General features: G+C 36.7%; 1 protein-coding gene across 1 annotated transcript in view; it reads right to left on the reverse strand.

Moving 5' to 3' along the window:
• Positions 1 to 331: 331 nt before the first annotated feature.
• The window catches only part of ANGPT1 (angiopoietin 1), a 150,445-nt gene continuing 127,924 nt past the window's right edge, over positions 332 to 22,852 (reverse strand). Inside the window, exons 8-9 of the mRNA XM_026051628.1 lie at positions 12,650 to 12,780; positions 332 to 2,223 (exon numbers count right to left, since the gene is read on the reverse strand). Coding sequence (XP_025907413.1) covers positions 2,063 to 2,223; positions 12,650 to 12,780 — 292 coding nt within the window. The 3' untranslated portion in view covers positions 332 to 2,062. The remainder of the gene's footprint in view (positions 2,224 to 12,649; positions 12,781 to 22,852) is intronic.

Consider the following 22,852-nt stretch of genomic DNA (forward strand, 5'->3'; position numbering starts at 1 on the left):
CACAAACCACCGTTTTGTACATGAAGGAAGACTGTTTCAGAAAACTGCTGGAAACTGAGACAAGTCAGCTCTGTGAAGAAACTGCTGAGTACAGAATAGTTCAATAGTTTATTCAGCAGAAAACAACAAATTAACCCCTAGGCAGGATTATTTCAAATATATATATAAATATATACAAATACATAAAAACAAAGATCTTTTCACTTAAAAACAAACAAACATCAAGTTGTAACAAAAACAGAGAACCTTGTGCTGCTTTGTGATCTCTATGAAAGGATGTTTTAAAAAGACATAAGGGTTTTTTTCTTTTTAATAAAAATAAACTGGTAAAGAAAAAAATCCACAGTTATTCTAATATCATATTTCTTTAAAATGGAATCAGATCCTTGCTATACTAAGAGCAATTAATGAATGAAACCAAACAACACACAGACAAGCAAAAACACTCACCACATTCAGATTTTGTGCGTGATCTTGGTCCCATTTTCATCAATGAGAATGTTACTTTTGATTTCAGTGGGAACAGGGTCAAGCTTTTGCTTTTTTCTGAAGCAGAAGCTGAGTGAGTGCAAGCTACTTTCCCAAAGAGACTTTGCTCATATGATTAAACCATGAGAAACTGCAAATGGAAAGAGTTATCCCTGTAACTTTATGGACCACCCAGCTATTTTTTGCTTGCTATTAAAAGCATTCTATCTTTTCTAACAACTGAATTATGCATCTTGCCTCACACATAACAGTTACTTGTTATGACAGTAGAAACCAGTAAGCACTCTTCTAGACTTCATTTAATATTTATATCCTTTTGAGTTTTTGCATTTTCTTGTATTCAGTAGGGTCAGGGCTGTGTCCACAAACTAAATGATCATTAAAGGAGATATAAACATGCTATGTACAGTTCATAAATCTTTATTTTCTATACAGTTGTATTGAATATTTTTATAGTTGTAGCCTAAGTGCTGTGTAGAACTAGCATGCATCTGGTATTCACAAAAATGAAACAATATAGTGAAGAAATGGATATTTAATAAAAAAGTACAATAATTAATGATAAATTGCACACATACAAAGGTACTGTAAAATGAATCCATCAACTTAAAATATGCAGTTCTACTATCTCTATATATCCTAACAGTTTGCTTTCTTGAAAAGGAAAACTGATGGATGTACTTTTGATGGAAATATTCCATGCAAAATCATATATTTTCTTTAGGATAACATTTCACATTCTTTAAACCTTCCATCATTTTTTTCTATATGACATTCAGACTGCCTTCAACGAAACAAGGGGAGGAAAAGAACCAAAACACAGCTACTTTTGTTATCACACTATAAATCCTAGTTCAGGGATTATGCCAATTATCTAATTTACCTATACAGAGCAACAACTGAAGAATTTCAGTTTATTAACCCTATCTTTCTTCATAAATTTCATTTTTTTTTTAACGAGAAATGTGTCTTTGAAGGATTTAATGAAAAATAAGATTAGCACAGATTATTTGATTCTGGTATTAAATAATCCATCCACTCATTTAAACACAGATGATTTAAGGAACACAGTGTCTCCAGTGATCACCTTCAGTATTTAAGATGAGCTTTAACACAAGTATTTCTGTAATCCTACTTTGTGGGTATTTGCCATTCCACTGTTGAAAAGCCTTCTCCCAGGTAGATTGTGGTTGATTGTGGCTTCAAATTCTGCTGCTCTTGCTGAGTAATCTGGTATATTTTTGCATCTTTTACACTGAAAGAAAAGACCTCCACTGATAAGCACTAGATTCAGTCAGAATAGGTAGTTCACCAAGTTCTCCAGATGTTCTCCTCCGGAAAATCATTGTTAGAGGAAAGTCACCTTCCTCTAAACCAAGCTTCCCCTTTGACCAAGTTGCAGGGGGACTAGTGGGAAGCTTTTGCAGGCTATGAAGTGATAATGAAGCAACTTTGCATCTGTTCGACTTGTTGCCTCCAAGGAGTCCTTCGCCTTTTACCTTCAGAATGTTACTGAAGTTCTGCAGAGGGCAGTTGCTTTGTGCTTTGTTCTTGTAGCCACTGCTGGATGCTTTTAAAAGTCTAAGGGCCGAATCATCATGGTTGTGGACCGCAAGGAGTAGCTGGGCCCTTTAAAGTAGTGCCACTTGATGCCATTGAGCTTCCCATGGTTCTGCCCGGCTGTGTAGAAGATCCCGTTCAGGTTCGAGGGGCCACAGGCGTCAAACCACCAACCTGGAGGAATTAAGAGCAATCAATTAGGTTTGTTTTCCTGTTTTCCCTTTTTTGCCCTTCTGTGCCATTCTATGGCTGGCTGTGCTGGAGAACAGGCAGATATATTTTCAGATTTGGAAAAAAGTCCTAACTCTTGCTGTTGTATACACAGTATGTGATGTGAAGCAAAGGAAAGGAACAATAAAGACAAATAAAGACAAATATACCACTGTGTATGTTTAGACTCTGCTTTAGAGTCCACCCAGCTCAAGTAAACCTATCTTTAAAAAGTTATCATTCATGCATTTATATAATTTCACTTGATTGCTTCTGTAAAGCATAAGCATGATTTTAAATTACTTGGTATTTAATAATGATTGTTCAATTGATCTGATTGCTTTTGCTCTCAGATTAGGTATTTTTAGTGAGCACAGGTTATGAATATGGTTCTGCTGAAGTAGTAATTATTTCTGTATTGAGGATACAGAATGGCATGCAAGGAAATAGTCTCAATTTTAAGTCTTCAACTAACATATGAACACGATTCAGCAAATGGAGTAAAGACATGGAGAAGACAAGGGCAACTCTAACAGCTAATTAGGATACCTATGTGCACAGCTAGATGGTTTAGATAGGTGTCTCTATATGTATGTGTTTATATAATGGTTTGGAAAGCTTCCTTCAAAGACCAGAGGATATATTAGTTGTGTGCACAGTTTAGCCCAAAACATTAGTATTCAGTCCTTAACCTTATTATCATTTTCAATAAGAAAAGCTATGTTGAACCTTGAACCTCCCAGGTCTTTAAATGTGCCAAACATCTCAGATCCATCTGAGATTTCTTCACTTGTCTGCCAAGCCTATGTGCAAGTTCCCACCTGTCACTTAGAGAACTGGCAAATGCCCACCCACGGTTTAAAAAGACTATATGTCTGTAGGCAAACTATTTACATGTCAAAAGGAAGCACAAAAATGCTAGCAAATTTACTATCATGGGCTATGAAAATTTAAATATTAATTTAAAAAATAAAACAAAATTTAAAAAAATAAAAAAAAAATAAAACAAAATTTAAAAAAATAAAAGAAAAAGCACATTAATTTTTTTACTGACTAGTACTGAAGGTAAGCTTAAAAGTTTGGTAGCTGTCTTTTCTAGTCCTTCACCTTGTGCATTTTTTTACAGCAAGAAGCAGCTACCTATTCGTCAATGCTTTGACTGCAGACACAGCCTCATTTATACTTCACTCTATTGGAAAGACAGGACAAAAAATTTCTTCCACAACTGTTTGCATGTCTAGTTCACTTCTCCTCCAGCTGCATTATAAAAGTATTCTGAGAAATGAGATGGCATAGATTAAGAAAAAATTTTTTTGAGGGCAAACAGCAATTGGTTTACACAATTGCTGGCATAACTGAAGGATCACTAAACTCAGAAGTTAAGATAAAGAGAAGTAAAACAGGACCTTTTCAACCTGAGTTTTCTGACAAAGAAAAMCCATGTAGAGCCGCCATACTCTCACCTTTTGTGAGCACTCTGTTACYATAGCACTGGAAATACACATTTTTCAAGTACTCACAGACATTACCAACAATGACAGAGTTTTTGCTATCACTCATATGACTGGATGAAAAAAAATCAGCCTTGCTATAAGCACAAGTATGGTTGCAAACTGGACATAAAAATGTCATCTCATTAATCTAGACTTCTTTAGTGAGGAGATATATATATATATATACACACATATTCTCATTTTAAACAATAAATAAAATGAAGCCAGTAGTGAAAAAAAAATGTGTAGTTCATCAGGTCTATTTTGGATAATTGCTTTAGGATCAATTAAATCAATAAATGCCCTTGACTACATCCTCAAGATCTCCAATAAWAGAAGGACACTTAAGAAGTTAACCATGATGTACATTCTATGTATGGCAGAGACTTTAGCTCTTTTTGGGTCACTTTTGAAGTATAAATATACGCTCAGGCCTCTTGAAGTCATGAAGCTAAAGGGAAAAAAGAGAAAAGGTTTGAGACGCTTTCAAAAAGGTGAATTTTAGATTGTCAGTAGAGTTGCCATTTTAAGGAAAACTCCAAATAACATGAAATTCAGCAACCTGGGGTTACAGAACATAAGGGCACAAAGATAAACTAGGTGACATGCTGAGCCCACTGAAGCGAGGGGGAGTGTTGTGGCATATCTTGAGGGGAATAAAATTTTACTGTGTAAGAGTAACCTTACAGGACAGCTACGTAGCCCAACAGAAAGTGCTCAGTTCAGATGGAGGAAGGCAAAATGGATCCCCAAACTGGAAAATACTAGTATTTTCCAGTGCCAAAAATACATGATCCTCTGTGGCAAGCAGTTCTATTTGTGAGCAAGATTTCTGTAGGTTTTTTTTTTTTCCCTTGTAAGAGATACAAGCTCTATGAACCTTTAGGGCAGGTCCCTTGAATCTTTCTGTGTAATATTGTTTTACTGAGCACTGTCTCATTGTTTTCCTAACTACAGGGAAATAAAGTTACAAAGATAGTGACTCTTTTTTTTTTTTTTTTTTTTTTTTTAATTAAATCACACTTTCTTTAAAAGAGTGATTTTATATTGCATTTCACAGTGTGGCATCATACTGAGATATCTTTTCAACCACCATCACACATAGCAATYCTATAGCAAGTGGCTACTGGACTCCATAGGCTTCAAGGGGCTGAAATGGAGAATTTTAGTTTTCACTGGGCTTCCCAGACTGATCTGTAGAAATGGAATGAAACTGTGTAGGTTTCTCTTATGGAGTGTGCACTGCGTGGATGAACCTTCCAATTTCGTCCAATGCAGTGGCCAGCTTTATATATAGCTATAATGAATCCATACTGTGAGGGTATTTTAAGCTTCTTGATCTGCCTTTGACAGTGATTCACAAACAGAACCAGTACTTATTCTGTCCTTTGCATTCAGACCAGTATAATTTATGGGTTTTGTCTTGTAAAGTAATTTCTTAGATTATGGATAATACTTAGTGGGTTTTTTTTTTTTCAGAAGTAACACTTCATAATGAAATCTTAAGGGAAGGCTTTATGCCAGACAAATTCTGGCAAAATCCTATTTTGATACAATTGACCTCTCTTTGATTACAATGCTATACCTAAGGGGGTAATAATCAAAGAAAGAGAAAGTTGTACAGTTGATGTTTTACTGTAACCAGAGTATAATCCTGTAGAAATTTAAGGCAAAGTTAAACAGAGAAAATCTAATCCTCATTTTTCAAAGCTGGAACAGAGATGCAGCTGAGTTCTGTTTATGACATTGAGAAGAAGACATGGCAAGCTGCACTAGTTACCATTTCATCTTAAAGGAACAGCAATAGATGTGTAATGGGGCTTTTTGGAGAGAATGTTTTCAGCACTGCCCTATAAAATCTATGTTAAAAGCAAAATAAATAAAAAGAAATTGCAACAATCTATTTTTAAAAATCTTTTGTGAGGAACTACTCAAATCTCTCTTCAAAGATTGTTCTTTAAAAACATATTTTATTGAGCATCTTTTAATATACTCTCTATATATCTTGTTAGCAAGAATGGCTTATTTTTTAAAGATGTTTTCTACTATTACATCATAATGTTGGATTTACTTTTCCTTTTCCTTATTTTTTTTATGTGATGTTTTTTCTCTGTCCTCTCTTCAATCTCCTAAAAGCTGCTCATTTCTCCAAAGGGTCTCAGATTGTCACAAGACTGCCTGATGTACTCTCTACAGCAAAGTCAAATGGATGCAATGGAAGACTTTCTCCACAAACAGTATTTTCAAGACTCCTTTTATGTTTGGGGAGCAGTGGCTTTCTGAGTAGTTGTGAGAAGATGTGGAAATATAGGACCGAGGTCCGAGACAATCTGACCAGCAAAAGGGCTCCCAATAGCTAGAACTTGCTTTATTCCCTGAAGCTCATGGGATTTTCTCCTCTGGAATAATCCTTTTTTTTTTTTTTTTTTTTTTTTTTAAACTGCAAAGTAATGGCTTCCCTACATGAGCATCAAATTCTTTCGAAAAAAGAACAGCCTCTTTCAGCCTGGATCACAAATTTGGCAATGATTTTAGTGGGATCTTTGAATCATGAAGAGCAGACATTAAGAGAAATAACAGCAGAAGCAAGTTTCAAAGGGAACTAGTGAGGCAATAAAGAGGATACTTTCATGGGAGGGCTAAGGGCTTTATTCATAAACACAGACCTTTAAGTTCTGTGATCATTTAGTTGCTCATTTCAACTGAGGAGAGCCCTGAGATCTTTTGAGGTTAGCCCACCTCTAATAATTTGTTTGTATACTGCAAGCAGTGCTACTATTTCTGTTTGCAATAAAAATCCTTTGGTCATAAAACATACTGTCCAAACAAAAAATAATCTAGATAATGCAATGCTAAGTTGTTTGAAAGTTTCAGTTATACAAATAAACATGAATCCTCACTGTAGACAGCTGGTCTTCTGAAGCCATGAAAACACACTCAAACTTTGTGGACTGTTATGATGTGTTTTACTCTTTAGTTACCATTGCTATTACCTCTGAAAAGCTATTAAATTTGATGTCAGTTGTTTTCATTAAGTAAATGCATTTTGAATACTTCAGTTAGCTTCAGCCATGTATGATGATTTCTAAGAAAGACACAGAACCTCTGTCTTTCACTGAATATGAACATGTAGTGAGATCACTTCTATAGTCTTGCAAAAAAAAAGGCCACAACAAATAAGTAACGATATTATAAAAAAAATCATTTATGATAGTCAGAAGTATATATTTGTATACGATAAATATTGTCAAAAATGACGTCACAGAAAAGGCACTTGCATGCCAGCGCTAACAATCTTCCATTTTTTGTATGTTATATAAATTCAGCTCTAGTATATATTCAAGTATTTAAATGCTGAGCTTCGTTTCAAATTATGAGTAACTTTTTATTGTTAGTAACCCGGTGCTCATCACTGTCAGTCTAGAGCGCATTGAGGGTTTGCCTCACCTGGATCTGATGAGAGGCTCTTATTTGCCTTTAGCAACCAAGGGAATGGCTGTCTAAACTGTACCCAGTACCAAGCACTGCAGACCCTTTCTTTAAACATCAGTCTCTCTTCTGCATCCTAAGTTCTCTTTTTCCAGATATAAAAAGATCGATGTGATCTGCTCACTATGATTCAAAGTATGTTTAAGCAGTAAATATGTACAGATTTATAGAATAAATAGATCCTACACAAAGCTGGTATCTCTTTCCAGCCCTCTGGGTTTGTTCATAAGTTTAATATCTGGCAGCAAAGCAGACAAATAAGAACAAGTTCTTACACAAAAATATTGCAATAGTCTTTTCAATATTGGTAGCTATTTCTTTTATGGAAGATAATATTTTTGACATCATATACTTTAAAGCAGTTAGATGGTCATGTTTAGGATCTACTTGGCTGTGCACTGATAACTTCCCAGCTAGAAGACTGAGTCTAGTTTTGGATGACACCTCAAGAAATATGCGGAGCAACTGGACAGAGTCCGGAAGGGCAAAAGTAAGAGGCAGCATTTAAGGCTGTTCAGTTCAGAAATCAAAAGACATAAGTGGTTATGCCAATAGTCTCAAATTCATAAAAAGCTGCTGAAAAAATTAAATTTTCAAAGGACTTTGGTGAATGATCCATTCTTTCCAATAACTGAAGATAGGATGAGATGGAACAAATTTGGGAGATTAAGTTTAGATATCAAAGAAAGCCTTCTTATATTGAATGTTAGTGTAAATGCTTTTATATTAAATAGCTATCCTTTGCTTGTACTTTGAAACTGAACCTCTGCCACTAGAAACCCTTAAAATGAACAGCAAGACAAGAATAAATAGGTACAAAAGAATCTCTATTAGAGAGGGACTAAATTACCTCTGAAGATCTTTTCCAGACCTATTTTGTATGACTTATTTGAATATTGGATTGACCATTCTATCCCTCAGCCTTCTACATTCTGAGGATTAAATGAGAATTTAACTGTCAGGATATAAAATGAGAAGACATTARCTTTCCATATCAACTGGATAAGACAGCCCTTTTTATGAAAATAATAGATTAAGTGGTAAAAATAACATGCAACTTGCACACAGGTGACCATGGTCAGCCTCTTTTAAATGTATTAATAAACTGATAAATAAATCAGTCATGACTTAATTTTCTCTTGATATTTTATTACTATTATCCATACCTCAGCCTTATAAACATGGCCTTATCATATATCATATATCATATATATATCATATATCATATATATATCATATACCATATACCATATACCATATACCATATACCATATACCATATACCATATACCATATATCATATATCATATCATAGAGATGATTTTGTTAAAATGCTTAGTAATCATGCATCTAATGAAATATTTCTAATACTTCTATGTTAAATCTAAGTATGTATCAATCATGTCCTATCTATATGGTGTTTTTATTTTTCTATCTACAAAATGATAGGCGATATAAATACTTCCTGAGTGGTGGTTTATATACAAGATTTTTATGAAAGCAACAAATCTCATAAAACCTAAAAGTTGTTGCTCCCAAACACAAGTGGGAATACATCCAGGTATTCAGGTTGGTTTCTTTTAACTGTGCTGAGGCTGATTGATTGAAATTTTTTGTTTCAAACAAGAAAGAAGAACTATCTGAGAAGTTTCACAGTCACCAGATATCTCCTGAGGCAAGGTAACATCCTAGGCTGTGGAAAGACACAGCATATTACCTTAGGACTTTTTCACTATGGCCAAGTTACCATGATCCACTTCACAGTGACTAGAGATGATTGCACAAAGAGCTCCTGGGGTTCAGCTGGTATCCTGGCCACATGCTCTAACTTGGTATTGTGCCCAAGAGCCCCAGAGACTCAAAGTGCCTTTCTGTTGGAATCTCTCTGAAGTTCTTTGAATATCTCCTAACCAATGCTTCTTTCTGATGACAATTTGTTGCATTCTGTACTGTCTTTCACAAAAAACCCTCTGTTTATCTCACTGAAACACTCTTCTAGAATATGTTTCAAATGATATGAGGTTATAATCTATGTTTGCCTGACTGATATGAGGTATTGCACCAGTCTCTGACAGCTATTTTCACAATTTAAATGATACTATTTTGACCTATGTTAAGTTCAAATGAATAAATGATTTGAACAATAAATGTGCTTTGTCTTCCTTTAAAATAAACTGAAATATCACTGAAAGGAAATTTTCTAAAGCACAACATGCTGTTAATGCATTCAGCTATTACATAAAGATAACAGGGGCTCAGGTATGTACTTTTGAAAAGCATTACCTGAAATCACTCTTATGTTCGAGCCAAGTAACGTAGCACGGCTCTTAAAAGAACAAGAATCATGAAAAAAACTGTTCTGCTGATACTGCTACAAATATTCTCACACAGAATAAAATACATATCTCATATATATAATGTATTATCTCTMTATATATTTTACCCTGGGGAAGAGGGAGGACAGAAAGGAGGGGTGAAAGAATAATAGTTTTGATATAGACCAAAAAGAAATATGACAGCTAATAAGATCAAGGAGAAAAATGTATGTTTTCCTTACATTTTTATTTTCAGCCTTGACTATAACCATATCACAGCTTTGTGCTTCAGCTTATCTCAGTCTTTATTCCTGACATAAATATTCAGTTCACCTCATAGAGATAACAGGATCACCCAAACTGTCAAGATAGCTAGAGACCTGCATGTAGATTTCATATCATTCTTCATTAAAGTGCTGTCTGTGATGCTGCCAGAACTAACAGAGTGTCTGATGCAGTTATATACWTATCTTTTGCAAAAGAAGAGGGGTTTTCCAGAACCTGTTATCACCGCCACTTTTCTTAATCAGTCTTCCTCTGTGACACAAAACCGAAATCTACTTACTGAATAAACGTTTTGGCATTTAATTAAATTTCTGATACTTCCCAAGGAACCAGAAAATCTGTTTCAAGGAGCAAAGTATAATGGAGCATTTAGGGGGAACTCTAGCAGGGAGAACTAGCTGCATTTTTAAAAGAATTTACATGATTAAGGTCTTTCTCTTTTTGCAGAACAATAAATTACTCAGTGTTGTGTAGTTGCTGCAGTTGCCCATTTCCAAAGACTAAGTGTATCTCCATTTACATTGGTGTGATTTGTTCTATTCATGATTTCCTCACTCTTTGGTAATTCACCCACTTCTTCCTTATTCTCTTCATTTGTTACCGGTATATTCCAAAATGTGATTTTCCTGTTGATTTACAGGGCTGCTGAGGCAAAATATATGTGAACCTTGTGGGATGGTTGTTCAACAGCAGACTGACCTTAGCAGGGCAATTGACCTGCCTTGCAAGTCAGGAGAGGCAAATAAACAAAACTCAGAATTAGCTGCCTGGGAACAGCTCATGAACAGCTCTGCATGCCAGCAGAGAGGCAACTGTGCCGGAGTTYCCCTTGCTAGACTCTGACCTGCTTGGAAAATAATTTAACATGATCTGTAATAGGAAAAGTCCAAAATTTAATTTTAAATCAACACTACTACTGATTCATTATCTGATCCAGAAGTATCTGGCTTGATTTTTTTGTTACTGAAACAGAAGATATTTTTTGATCACCTGTCTGCTGGAAGGAGTTTTTTATGTTGACTTTTAATAAGATAACAGTAGAAGAAGTAAGGACAGTTTGAGAAATTGACTTCTTAAACACTCTTCCCAATTATATAATTTTCAGTTAGCAAAAGTAAAATGAGAATATTGGTTGGGCATTTGATGTAAATTCCCAGTGACGGGAACCCATCTTCTGTCAGCAGATGATAGCCTCAGAGACTTGTATATGCCTGAATGTGGCCTGAGTCGGATCCAGCCAGAATGCTTGTAACCATAATATCAATTTAACAGTCTGATCCAAAATCCTGAATAATTTGTATGCTGTAGGATTTTTTCCAGGAAAGTTAGAAATCACTGAGGGGGATTCTGAGATGATCAGATGAGAAGGAAAGGGCCTTTCTTGCTCATTGAGTCTGCGAAACAATACAATGCAATTACAGTGCAAGCTTTTTTCATTTAATGTGGTGTGCTATAGAGAAGGAAATGAAATTGCACAGCTGGAAACTCAGTGTAAACACCATTTCCAAGAGAAGAGACAGAGGTTTAGGTGTTTGTATGGAGAGATGCTCTTGGATATTCCTCTACAGTGAGGCAAAAAATATCAGTCACATATGCTTCTCTTGCTGGCAGACAGTTTGATTTTGTGCTTTAAACTTTCCCAGTATAAAATACCTCTCTGTTCTCCATCTCTGCTGACTCATCTCTCTTTTCTTCTGCAGTTCATCTCATCTCAGAAAGGATATAGCTTTAAACGCTCCAGAATAGTGAAGTGTCACAATTTGAACAGAGGAGTGTTGCAACTTCAGTCTTTATAGGTGAGAAAGTGAGCCATTACATTAGCTAATTTTATCACATTTATGCTTGTGGAAGACAGATAGCTGAATCACTGTAATTATTTCAATAGTAGTATAAGCCTTCTAGGYGAAACAGATAATACAGTGCAAAATCAGGTTCTAACAGGCCTCACAAGTTGGTATTACTTTTAAACTTTATCTCCCACTGTCTATTTCCCTGCGTCTCCTTTCTTCTTTTTTCCATCTGATTTCTCTCTCACTTCTAACAAGGATTTTTCCCCTGTATARTCTCCTAGTTTCTTTGCTCTCCTTTGCCTTTCTTACTTCAACAATATCACTGACTTACTCTTTCTCTCTTGAATCTCTTTCTCTCTTTCTCTCTTACTCTTTCTCTCTTGCTCTTTTCAGTGGTGGCCAGTGACAGGACAAGGGGTAATGGGTACAATCTGCAACACAGGCAGTTCCCTCTCCATGTGAGGARGAACTTCTTCMCTGTGAGGGTGCCAGAGCCCTGGCACAGGCTGCCCAGGGAGGCTGTGSAGTCTCCTTCTCTGGAGGTCTCCAAACCCGCCTGGATGCAGSCCTGTGCCCCGTGCTCTGGGTGTCCCTGCTGGAGCAGGAAGGTTGGACTAGATGATCTCTAGAGGTCCCTTCCAACCTCAACCATTCTGGGATTCTGTGATTCTGTGACGTGGTCAGTTTGTTTGAAATTGAGTAGCAACAACTTCAGTGTTGCTACTCAGTGTTGCTATGATTAAACTCTTCCCTGCTGATAGGAATACTCCTAGAGTTCTGTCACTACCGCAATACGCATTAAGAAAAAAAAAAAAGGGGGGGGGGAAGAGAGAGAGAGAGAGAGAGAGAGAGAGAGAGAGAGAGAGGTGAGGAGTATTAATAAGAGAGACTTTCACACACTATTTGTATATAACAAGAACAACTTTGCTCATTATATGCCCATATATTTGCCCATAGTTGTTCCAGGAAAACCAAGAGATCCTTGCCAATGTTTCACATATTTCCAGAGTTGTACTCACCTCCCGTTAGCATGAGGGCACATTTACACATACAGTTGTCATTATCAGCATCCTTAGTACTGAACTCAGCACCATGTAAGATCAAGCTACTCTGTTTTCCAGCAGTTCCACTGTGACCTTTTAAGTAAAGCCTGAAACAGCAAGAAAAGACAATCAATGTAACCAAAAGGAAAAATAAAAGACYCAGGTCTCTTTCCACACAAGATTTGCCTTCTGTGGAGTACACACAAATATCAGATATGTTTTGGGTTTTGGCTCAACCTCCTTGTTGTTTCAGGTGTAGGATGAAGAAATTCAGGATGTTTCAGCAKATCTACATGATGGTCTACATGGTCCCTGTCTCAGAACAGAACAAAGTACAAGGAGTTTACTCTGGACAATGTGACAAAGTGGAGGGAGTCAGAGGCAGAAAAGAGAACAAGGAGAGGTGCCCAAAGATGTGGAATACACTGACAGAATAATTGAAAATTAGAGTAGCTGGTCCCTTTATTGTGACACAGAAAATCCCAGTTAACAGCAGCTGTGTTATTAATCTCTGTCCCCTAAAGACTATTTCAAACAGTTTCAAAATTTTAAATTTCATCAGTTAGAGCCCAAGCCAACTGTTCAGTTCCCTCTTCTGCCAAAGCTGTCCCTGAATGATGAATGGAGCRTAACTTAGAACTCAAGCCACAAAAGTCTTCCCAATTTGCAACACTAAATATCTCTTTGCTTAGAGCCCTATCAAGTAGCTGGAATTACAACCATGAGTTGGAGTCCGAGCCCAGATTCAACACAAAACATAGTCTATGTAATGCTTAGCGTGGCAATGCCCCAGACTAAACATGTAAGCTGCAAAGTTGCTGACAGAGATAGTCCTATTCCACCAGGGAGCAATGGAGGATCTGGGCACATCTCACCTGAATTCATAATAAGAGGCACATTCACACAGAAGTGCTGARGAGAACTTTGAACACAAAGTTTTCTTTTGCTTCTGCTCTCTGTCTGAGAAACAGTCATCACTGAGTCGAGTGACACAATGTCAAAAACTAATTCCTGACTTTAGCTACCTAATTCAGAGCATGGTCATTCCTACTTTTTTCTTAAAACACCACAGGAAGGCAAAGAGCAAAGAAAACACCACAGGAAGGCAAAGCTATTGCCATAATAGCTCATATTCAGGAAGGACGAGACAGGATCTACTTGAAAGAAATGAAACCATAATGATCATGCCCTAGGAGGAAGTCTCAACCACTGGGGCAAGGAAAGAGGGGAAGGAGCATCCACTACCTGTCTCATTAAAGCTCTGCGGGTAAAAAGGCCATCAGGCAAGCAACCAAGAACATTATATCAAGTGGGATAAGCCCACTCCACTGAAAATAAGGTGAGAAACATGATTTCTGCTTCTTCTAAGTTATTGGAGAAGGGGTAAAATGTCTCTTAAGTATCTAAAGTAAAATTCATAAGAGCAGAAGTAGAAAAGTGTGCAAGACAGGAGAGACGTTTCTTTCTTACTAGGATTAACATCTGGGAGTACTTTCCTAGAAAAAGTGTTCACAGGCTTTTCCCACAAACATAGTGAACAAGGGGAGCAGTTATGAGTCATTACTTGTGGATCCTGCCTCTGAGCTGTTGTATTTCATCCAGTGACTTGGGATGAATAGAAAAAATAAATGACTTCACTGGGATATCATTCTTCCATTTGCTTCCTTAGATACCTAGCTGCAAACTGGTCAGAGTCTCCACAGCAGGAGTAGAGAAGTCTCCAACTCAGATTAGTTTACTCATTTGCGGTTAGGATGATGAGTTTCTTCTGAGATGAGAAGACCACTTCTTCCACAGAAATGTAGATTCCTTGAGAGGAGGAGAAGGGAAGTACAGGTACCATATGGCAGCTTTCTGTAACAATTTCATGGCTAGTGTAGTCCTGCACACATCTTTGGGTGGAAGGAAGACCTAAATGAAATTAATCTGATGCAAGTCACCATGGAACCTAGTTGGGTTCTAATAATCCCAGTRAGGTTTGGTAGGATGTTGAATTACTAAACCTTATCAAGATGGGAAGGCATAGGAAAAGCACTTGCACGTCTGAAGAGCATAAGAATTACACTTGAAGAGTGATTTAAAMTTTATCCAATTTTCAATTAATGTCTCTCTCTTTAAAACATGAGRCATGCTGATAAGCATGAAGCTGTTAAAACAAAGAATTTGAAGGGAAGTGTCAGAGCTATCTGTCCAAAGTAGTTACACCACATTTTTTTCATTTAGTTTTAATGTTGCATGTCACCTGATCTGAGYCTGATGATCAAATACATTTTAATTAGATCCTTATAGTAAATTTTATATGTAGACAAATAGACTTTCTCTCTCATACATACACAGACACACACACACATAAATGTTTGGATTAAATAAAAATACTGTGAACAGCCACAAACCTCTGGATAGCATAGAAATGCTAAGGCAAAATGTAAGCTACATAATAAAAGTTCATCAAGATTCCTAAATGCTTAACAAGGAACAAGGTAGGAACAGAACTCATAAATGTCAACATCTTATGCTATTGTTCAATTATAATGTCAATTAGCCCATAATCAGCATGTTACGCTACCAAAGGATGCTTATGTTTTGCACAACTTTAAGAGCTAGTTTTGCTCATGTTCATTTCTTTGTTCCACACAAAGGAAAGGTTGGAATTAATCCCATCTTCATTCACTGGACTTTTGCCTTGTTTTGCAAACTGTGACTAATTTTTTGCAGAACAAAATAAACTTCCCTGAGGTTGTGTTGATAGAAAAATTACTTTGTCACATGATATCTACAATCTGATTTTACACTGCCATACATCCTCACTATACATCCAACACCAAACCTCACAGAAGTCTCATAAAGTCAGTACAAAAAGTTAGCAATATTTGCTTARATCAGGAAAGACAATGTTGGCTAGATCGTTTTATTAATAGTCAACACTATAAAATACACTGAGCCCAGTTAAAAATACTCAGATACTGTAAGAAAACAATGAAGAAATGAACAACACTTACTTCGCAATATTTTCCCCAAAGGGGTACGGCATTAGGATTATTTACAAGCTTATACTCTTTCCCTGATATTTTATGGACATTCCACTCAGCACAGATTTAGATCTTGCCAATTACATTTGACTTTCCCTCAACACCCATTGTCTGATAGGTCTCCAGTGACTTTGCAAGGATAAAGCACAGCTTATTTGTAAAGCTGGTAGCCTCATCATCCTGCAGCAGTGTGCACAGAAACCACTGGGGCAAGGTACAATCCCCTTGTTGGGGGCCTTCCTCCCTGAACCAGCATCACCAACTGGTGATTAAGGAGAAAAATGATATTGCGGAGCTGGCACTCCATGAAAACTGGGCTTTAAGTTTTTTTCTGCTCTTTCTGTGATGTCCTTGATGCCCTGTGGGCCCTGCCCAAGGAAGTACGCCTGCATGGCACTACCTTTCCTTCTGTGGCTGCTAGCTCCCAGGTGGCAGCAAAAACCTTACTATTTATACACTCCTTTAAACAAATTCACACAACCTGTTGTCACAAGAATTTCACCACTGTGTATTTTGCCTTTTCCCTCTCTAAATTCCCCCCTCTCTCCCCTTCCCCACCAGTGCTATTCCACTTGTTCATCAAGGAYGAGGGCACTGAGTGTACCCCAAGCAAGTTTGCRGATGACACCAAACTGGGTGGAGTGGCCGACACTCCAGAAGGCTGTGCTGCCATCCAGAGGGACCTGGACAGGCTGGAGAGTTGGACAGAGAGGAAYCTCATRAGGTTCAATAAGGACAAGTGCAGGGTCCTGCACCTGGGGAGGAATAACCCCAGGCATCAGTACAGACTAGGGCTCRACCTGCTGGAGAGCAGCTACACAGAGMGGGACCTGGAAGTCCTAGTTGACACCAAGTTAACCATGAGTCAGCAGTGCCCTCGTGGCCAAGGCCAATGGGATCCTGGCTACATCAGGAAGAGTGTGGCCAGCAGGTCAAGGGAGGGGATCCTGTCCCCCTCCTCAGCTCTGGTGAGGCCRCACCTGGAGTACTGTGTGCAGTTCTGGGCTCCCCAGTAACAAGAGGGATATGGAACTTCTAGAGAGGGTCCAGCAGAGAGCATCAAAGACAATTAAGGACTGCAGTATCTTTCTTATGAGGAAAGACTAAGTGAGCTGGGCCTGTTTAGCCTAGAGAAGACTGAGAGGAGATCTGATCAATATGTATAAGTACCTGCGGGGAGAAKGTATGGATGAGATGGTCAAACTCATCTCAGTGGTGGTCAGGGACAGAACAAGGGGCAATAAGTAAAAGCTGAAACACAGGCAGTTCTACCTCCATGTGAGGAAGAACTTCTTCACTGTGAGGGTGACAGAGCCCTGGAACAGGCTGCCCAGGGAGGTTGTGGWGTCTCMTTCTCCAGAGATCTTCATCATCCTGCCTGGATGCCACCCTGTGTCCTGTGCTGTAGGTATCCCTGCTTGAGCAGGGGGGTTGGACAGCATTCCCACTTACTTTCAGAAGGAAAGTTCTAAAGTCCAAGGAGAATAGTGAAAAATTACTCAGATTTCCAATTTAAGAGAGATGAACAAAGTCATGCTAGAATAAGCAAGAATAACAAGTCTGAATTATCTGCATACAGTGAAACTAAAATAGCAACAAAAGCAGCATTAGAAAATAAATCAAGAGTAAGCAAGAGTATGAGAATATATTGCTGAYGTAATATATTATTTTCTGAGAATATATGAAAACATGTCATTTTTACAGAGTTGTAAGAAATTATGAGAAATTATCAGTCTTCCAAATACTCAAGGAGAACCTGAACATTAAAAAAAATTCAACTGTTACCTTTTTATCTAGCATGAGTGTTAGAAATTCTCTTGGCATTTTTTCCGTATGATAATGTAGCATTGGCAGCTTGGGATCTGTACAGACAGATGGTGAGGAAGAACTCTCTTAAGCTTGTTTTGCTTTTCACCACTCCTACTGTGTGACACAATTTGATTATCTGCAGTCCCKCAAAACCAAACTAAAAGTATATTGTATGAGAAGTATAGTTCTACCAAATGTTACATAAATATCTGTGGGGAAGCCTAAAAAAAAAAACCAAATTTACATCAGATTTTTTTTTTTCCTTTTGAAGTGATTAGATCACCTGCATTTCTTCTTGCAAACATAAGCAGCTTAGCTCTGTTCACATAGTGCTCAATGAGTTTTACAGACAAGCCTGGGACGGTTCCAAAAACTGTCTAAAACAGTTGTATATTACTGGAACATGCAGTTATGAAGATTGCAACACGGAAAATAATAAAGTTAAGAAATAAATGTAATTATTAATCCATGTAAAAGAGCAGTGTGTTAATGTTATTAAAAGTAAAGGAAATGACTTCTGCTTCATTGTTTGCACTTGAACACTTGACCTCTGAAATAACGAAAATAGGTTTGCTTTTTTAATGGCAGTAGTAAAAAATTAGTAGGATTCCCAGCCTGTAAACTTCACCTATTTATTTCTCTATTTTTTTTTTCTGTTAGAGCTTTTAGAAATCACTCAGTTCTTACTTAAAGCAATGAAATAGCTAAGATGTCTAAAAGACACACTCAGATCTATAGGTAATGAAGTTTGTGCATAAATCACTAAAAAGTTTCATTAGCTCTTAGCAAATATTAATAGTTACCATAAGTAATGTAAATATCATCTCAAATATCTTCATATGCATGCTCTTAAGTATTTTAATGAGTTAAGATCTGATTTCATCATTACAATTTCTAGTGTCACTGTACTGAATATTTGGGCATAAATCTTCAGGACCTGGAACTCATAAACATGAACAAAGGTCCAAGTTCTTAACCATTAAATCGAAAGAAAGAGGAGTTTTAGAATAGGATTTAAAAGATTCAACATGATGAATGGAGAGGGACACATCAAAGCTTGCCTTTAGAAACACTGAAGAGGGCTGMCTCTGAATTCCCTCCTCATTTTTGTGTCTCTGTAGGCTGAAACGTCCCTCTCTRCAGTCCTGTTTATTCCACTTGGCTGGCAGAAAGGAATCCTGAATTCTGATCCTTCCTCAAGGGACTGAGTCTTAATTTTGACTAGAAGGGTCATTGAATAAAATGGATGAACAGAGATCAGGAACCTAAACCCAGGATTTCCTATTCTGAGTCCTCTCTTCTGTGGGTTTCTATTTTTCTCAGCTTCAATAGGAGGGAGGGCACCTTGCATTTAACCTGCTGGTCAGCACATGCTCCTGTGTTGTGGGAAAATGTCTACACAGACAAGTGCAGAAATATATATGCTCATGCTGTCTGTCCCCTGTGTTAACCATGTGAAAAGCACCACCGTTTTACAGCGCATAAGGTTGTCATTACTCTGTCCTCTAAGCTTGAAGCATATGAGGTTGGAGAGGGGTTTTAACTAATATTCCCCACTTTACTGGGCCCTTAGATTTTTAATCAGTAGTTCATACTCACCTAGGATTCAAAGAAGGTGTCTAAGATGGAAATGCAATGTTGGCTTATTTTGCTAATGTAGTTACTATGGAGTAACTAGCCAGGTGATTTTAGTGCTGATAAATGCAAAGCAAAGACCAATATAGTTGTTCATTAGAGCACAAAATTACCTTCTAGAGGTGCTTATCTTTCTCCAGCAATTACAAAGATAGCCTAAAAGGACCTCTGTGAAGTATAAAACTGAATTTCAGGTAGCTTCAGTTTGGTGAAATGAATTCCAAATGTAAAAATACTGGATGCTGGGTAGACTAGTTATGAATCTTATTACCTCAGTTCCACTTACAAGCATATTTAGGGGCTTAAATCCCTTTCTGAATCAAAGTCCAATGGCTTGGTTTAAGAAGACTCAGTAGGAAATTATGTTCTGGTTACTCTTTTAACCTTAGACATTAATTGTAGTAAGTTAAAAAGCATACAAAAAAAAAAGAAAAAAAAAAAAAAAACATAAAAAATTCCCCCGAATACAGATAGGATCATTCTTCTAAATTCAGATTTTTGTTCAAAAATGTTTTGGTTAATTATCAAGGGATCCCAAATTATTTATTTATAAATGAATAAAACATAGGCAGTGATATATATCCAGTGAAGTATTATTGAATGTCTTTGGTTCCTTTCAAAGTTCCACAATGTGATTTTTCCTCAAATCATTACAAAACTGGATAGAGTCTCCCAACATTCCAAAAACACCTTTATAATAAAGACATCTTCCAAATAGTTAATGATAGATACTGTACTGTACTTTACCACTCAAAATTTTAGTCCAAAMTGAAGAAGCAACATACATAGTATATTCACAGACTCTTACTTAATTTACTTTTGTTCCTAATGGAATTGGATCTCTGCAAACAGTAGGCATGATGGCTCTGTAAATTGTCAAAGAGCTGAATAATAAAGTAAGTCATTTTGACAATTCAAACAGATTTTTAATTTGGCTATAAACTTTCTTGCAGCCAGCACATGAAAATAATTTCCTCACACTTTTTTTTTTTTTTTTTTTTTTGGGGGGGGGGTGAGGGAGGGGAATCCTAAGACCTCTGAATTTCTCCTCTTCTGCTCCATAGCAATGATTCACTGCTATAATTATTAAATTTTACAGTATTGCAACTCTTTGCCTATTCTCTTGTTGAGACAGGTGAAATATACCAGCCACTAATAAAGAAGTCACAGAGTATTATTTCATTGTATCCAGAGTGAGAATATGCATCTTCCAATTTTAATGATAGAATTATAATATAACATAGTAAATCATAAACTAACCCAATATAAATGCCTTTCTATTAGAATCACCTCTGTTCAGCCTGACATTAAACACTAAATGGCATTATAGGTACATCCTTTCATGGGACTGCACACTGCTATGTTAAACCTTTTTTTTTTTGTCTCTCCGAAGAGCTCTGCACTTGTGCTAATTTTATCTTGTTAGGAGCTCCTCAGGAGAGAAATTTGGCAGAAGGGGATGCTTTAATTATGCAGATTGAGATGTGTGTRTCAGATCATCTCTGTCAATGTATAAGAAACACAGACATATGCTATGGCAAGCTGCACAACAGGCTAGTGAGCCTTGATGTTATAAACATTTCAATGTACAGAAATAATGCAACAGAATTAAATTTTCCTTTTATAAATTTATTCTCCAGAAATTGGCTCAGGTGTCAGACTCCTTGGGATGAGGTTTAATGAGCAGGTWTAATTAAAAGACGTCCAGCTCTACTGTCAGACATATTTTTTCTACCATAAGGCAAATTGCTTGTCACATTGCTATATGCAGAACTATCAAAATGTACAAAATGTTTAAAAATATGTTTGTTCTGGAGAAGGAACAAGTAAACATATGTTCCTACTGCTTGAAATACATGCTACAGAAGCCACAGAAACATTCACTGCAGCAGCAAGAGTTGTTCAGCTTGGAGCTCATGTCAATATTGTAGTGGTGATGGAAAAGAAACATAAGGCAACCCTGGTTTTCTACTGCTAACAGGGACAGGACCATATTTGAAGGCTACCATGACACTGATGTGTTGAACAGAACTAATTCCCTGTACTCTAATCTCTCACCACACAAAGCACAGGAGGAATATATTAAAATTGAGATACACATTAAAAGACATTGAAACTAGTGGGAATACTTCCTTAGAGATCAGTAGACATTGGTTTGAAATTGTGTTTACCAGTAAATCAATTAATCCTGCTTGAAAATCCAATAAAAAGACTTATACAAAACCAGTAAAATTTAATTTTAATGATTTCTCTAAAACATGCTGAGAGCTCTAAAAAATCTCATAGGTATAGTTTGGTAAAGTTCATGTGGGAATACTGAAATAGAGAATTTCTTAAAATGTCTATCTTARTTGTACTCAGGGTGAAGCTAATTACCCATTGCCATCCACATAACTTGTGCATTTTCCTAACTGATTGTTTTAGATAAATCAGCATGAAGTATTTCATATACCAGTTGCTGGTGTTAAATTTTACTCTGATGACTTCTGTAAAGACTTTAGGTTTGTGTTACTCTTCAGTATCATTGAAAAATATTTAATTGTAGCTCCAGGTCACAGCAAAATATCTATCACGTAGTTTTATTAATTTAAAGTCATAAACTATAAGTAATTTTAAAAGTTATAAATTTCAAAGAAATACCTATGTCAAAAAAGCACTGTAATACACATTAATATCAAGCACCAGTGTAATACACTGGTGCTTGATATTAATGCACTTATCAGTATATATTCAACATGTGAATGAAAGTAGTTTTTCATTATATCCAATTACTGAACCCTCACTATAAAAAAAGAGAGAAATAAGATTCAAATATTTGAAAATAAGTGTTCAAATCAAATGTTTGTTTAGCAGAGCAGGGAACTGCAGTCTATCTGAAGCAAGTCAGTCTCCTAAGACTTTGGAATACTTTTCAGAGCGGAAAATGATGTGATATTTTAATTGATACTAGATTATTCCTTAGTATTAGGTCCTTGCTCTGAAGTTCCATGGTYATGGTAACATCTCAGGTTACAAATCAGACCCTGATATAACTAATCCTTCAGCAAGTCTGTCCTGCAGAAATGACAGAGTTCAGGTGTTCTGTATAGTGCCACAAATGATTCAGTTTCCTATAAAGGCATTATATAAAACCACCTGTAAAAGTGGTAAGCATCAGATGAGAGAGAATCAGAAAAATAAGAGCAAAATAGAGGAGAAATAATCAGCTACCTTCCAAAGATTTCAAATAAAACAAAGTGGGAAAATATCCTCAGAAAAACATCTTACAGAAAATTTGCAGATGCCAAAGCACCTCCTGTGAACATCTGTGATCTTCCTCACGAGAACAGATATGCTTATATACAGTGAAAATAAAATATTGTTATTCTGATTAGGAATCTATTATGGTCTCTTTATATTGCTTTAAGTGGTGTGTAATGGCAAAGACTGTTGGCTAAAAGGAAAGAGAGAGGCATTCTAGCTTGCAGAATTCATGCTCTGAAATATGAGCACTGAGCTTACTCTGTTTTTCTCGAATCCAATTTTGAATGAGGTGTAATCTGTAATTACAATTAAGAAATTACTCAAATACTAAATCTGACTTGACATCTAGGCTGAACCACCCACCTTTCCACCAAGTTTCCACTGGCACAATAGCAAATCTATATCTTAGGAATATTTAAGACATACATTTCTTTTTTTTTCTTTTTTTTTTTTTATGATGAGC

This window comes from Nothoprocta perdicaria, unplaced genomic scaffold (assembly GCF_003342845.1).
Source record: "Nothoprocta perdicaria isolate Ctin4 unplaced genomic scaffold, notPer1 scaffold_77, whole genome shotgun sequence".
Classification (NCBI taxonomy): Eukaryota; Metazoa; Chordata; class Aves; order Tinamiformes; family Tinamidae; genus Nothoprocta; species Nothoprocta perdicaria.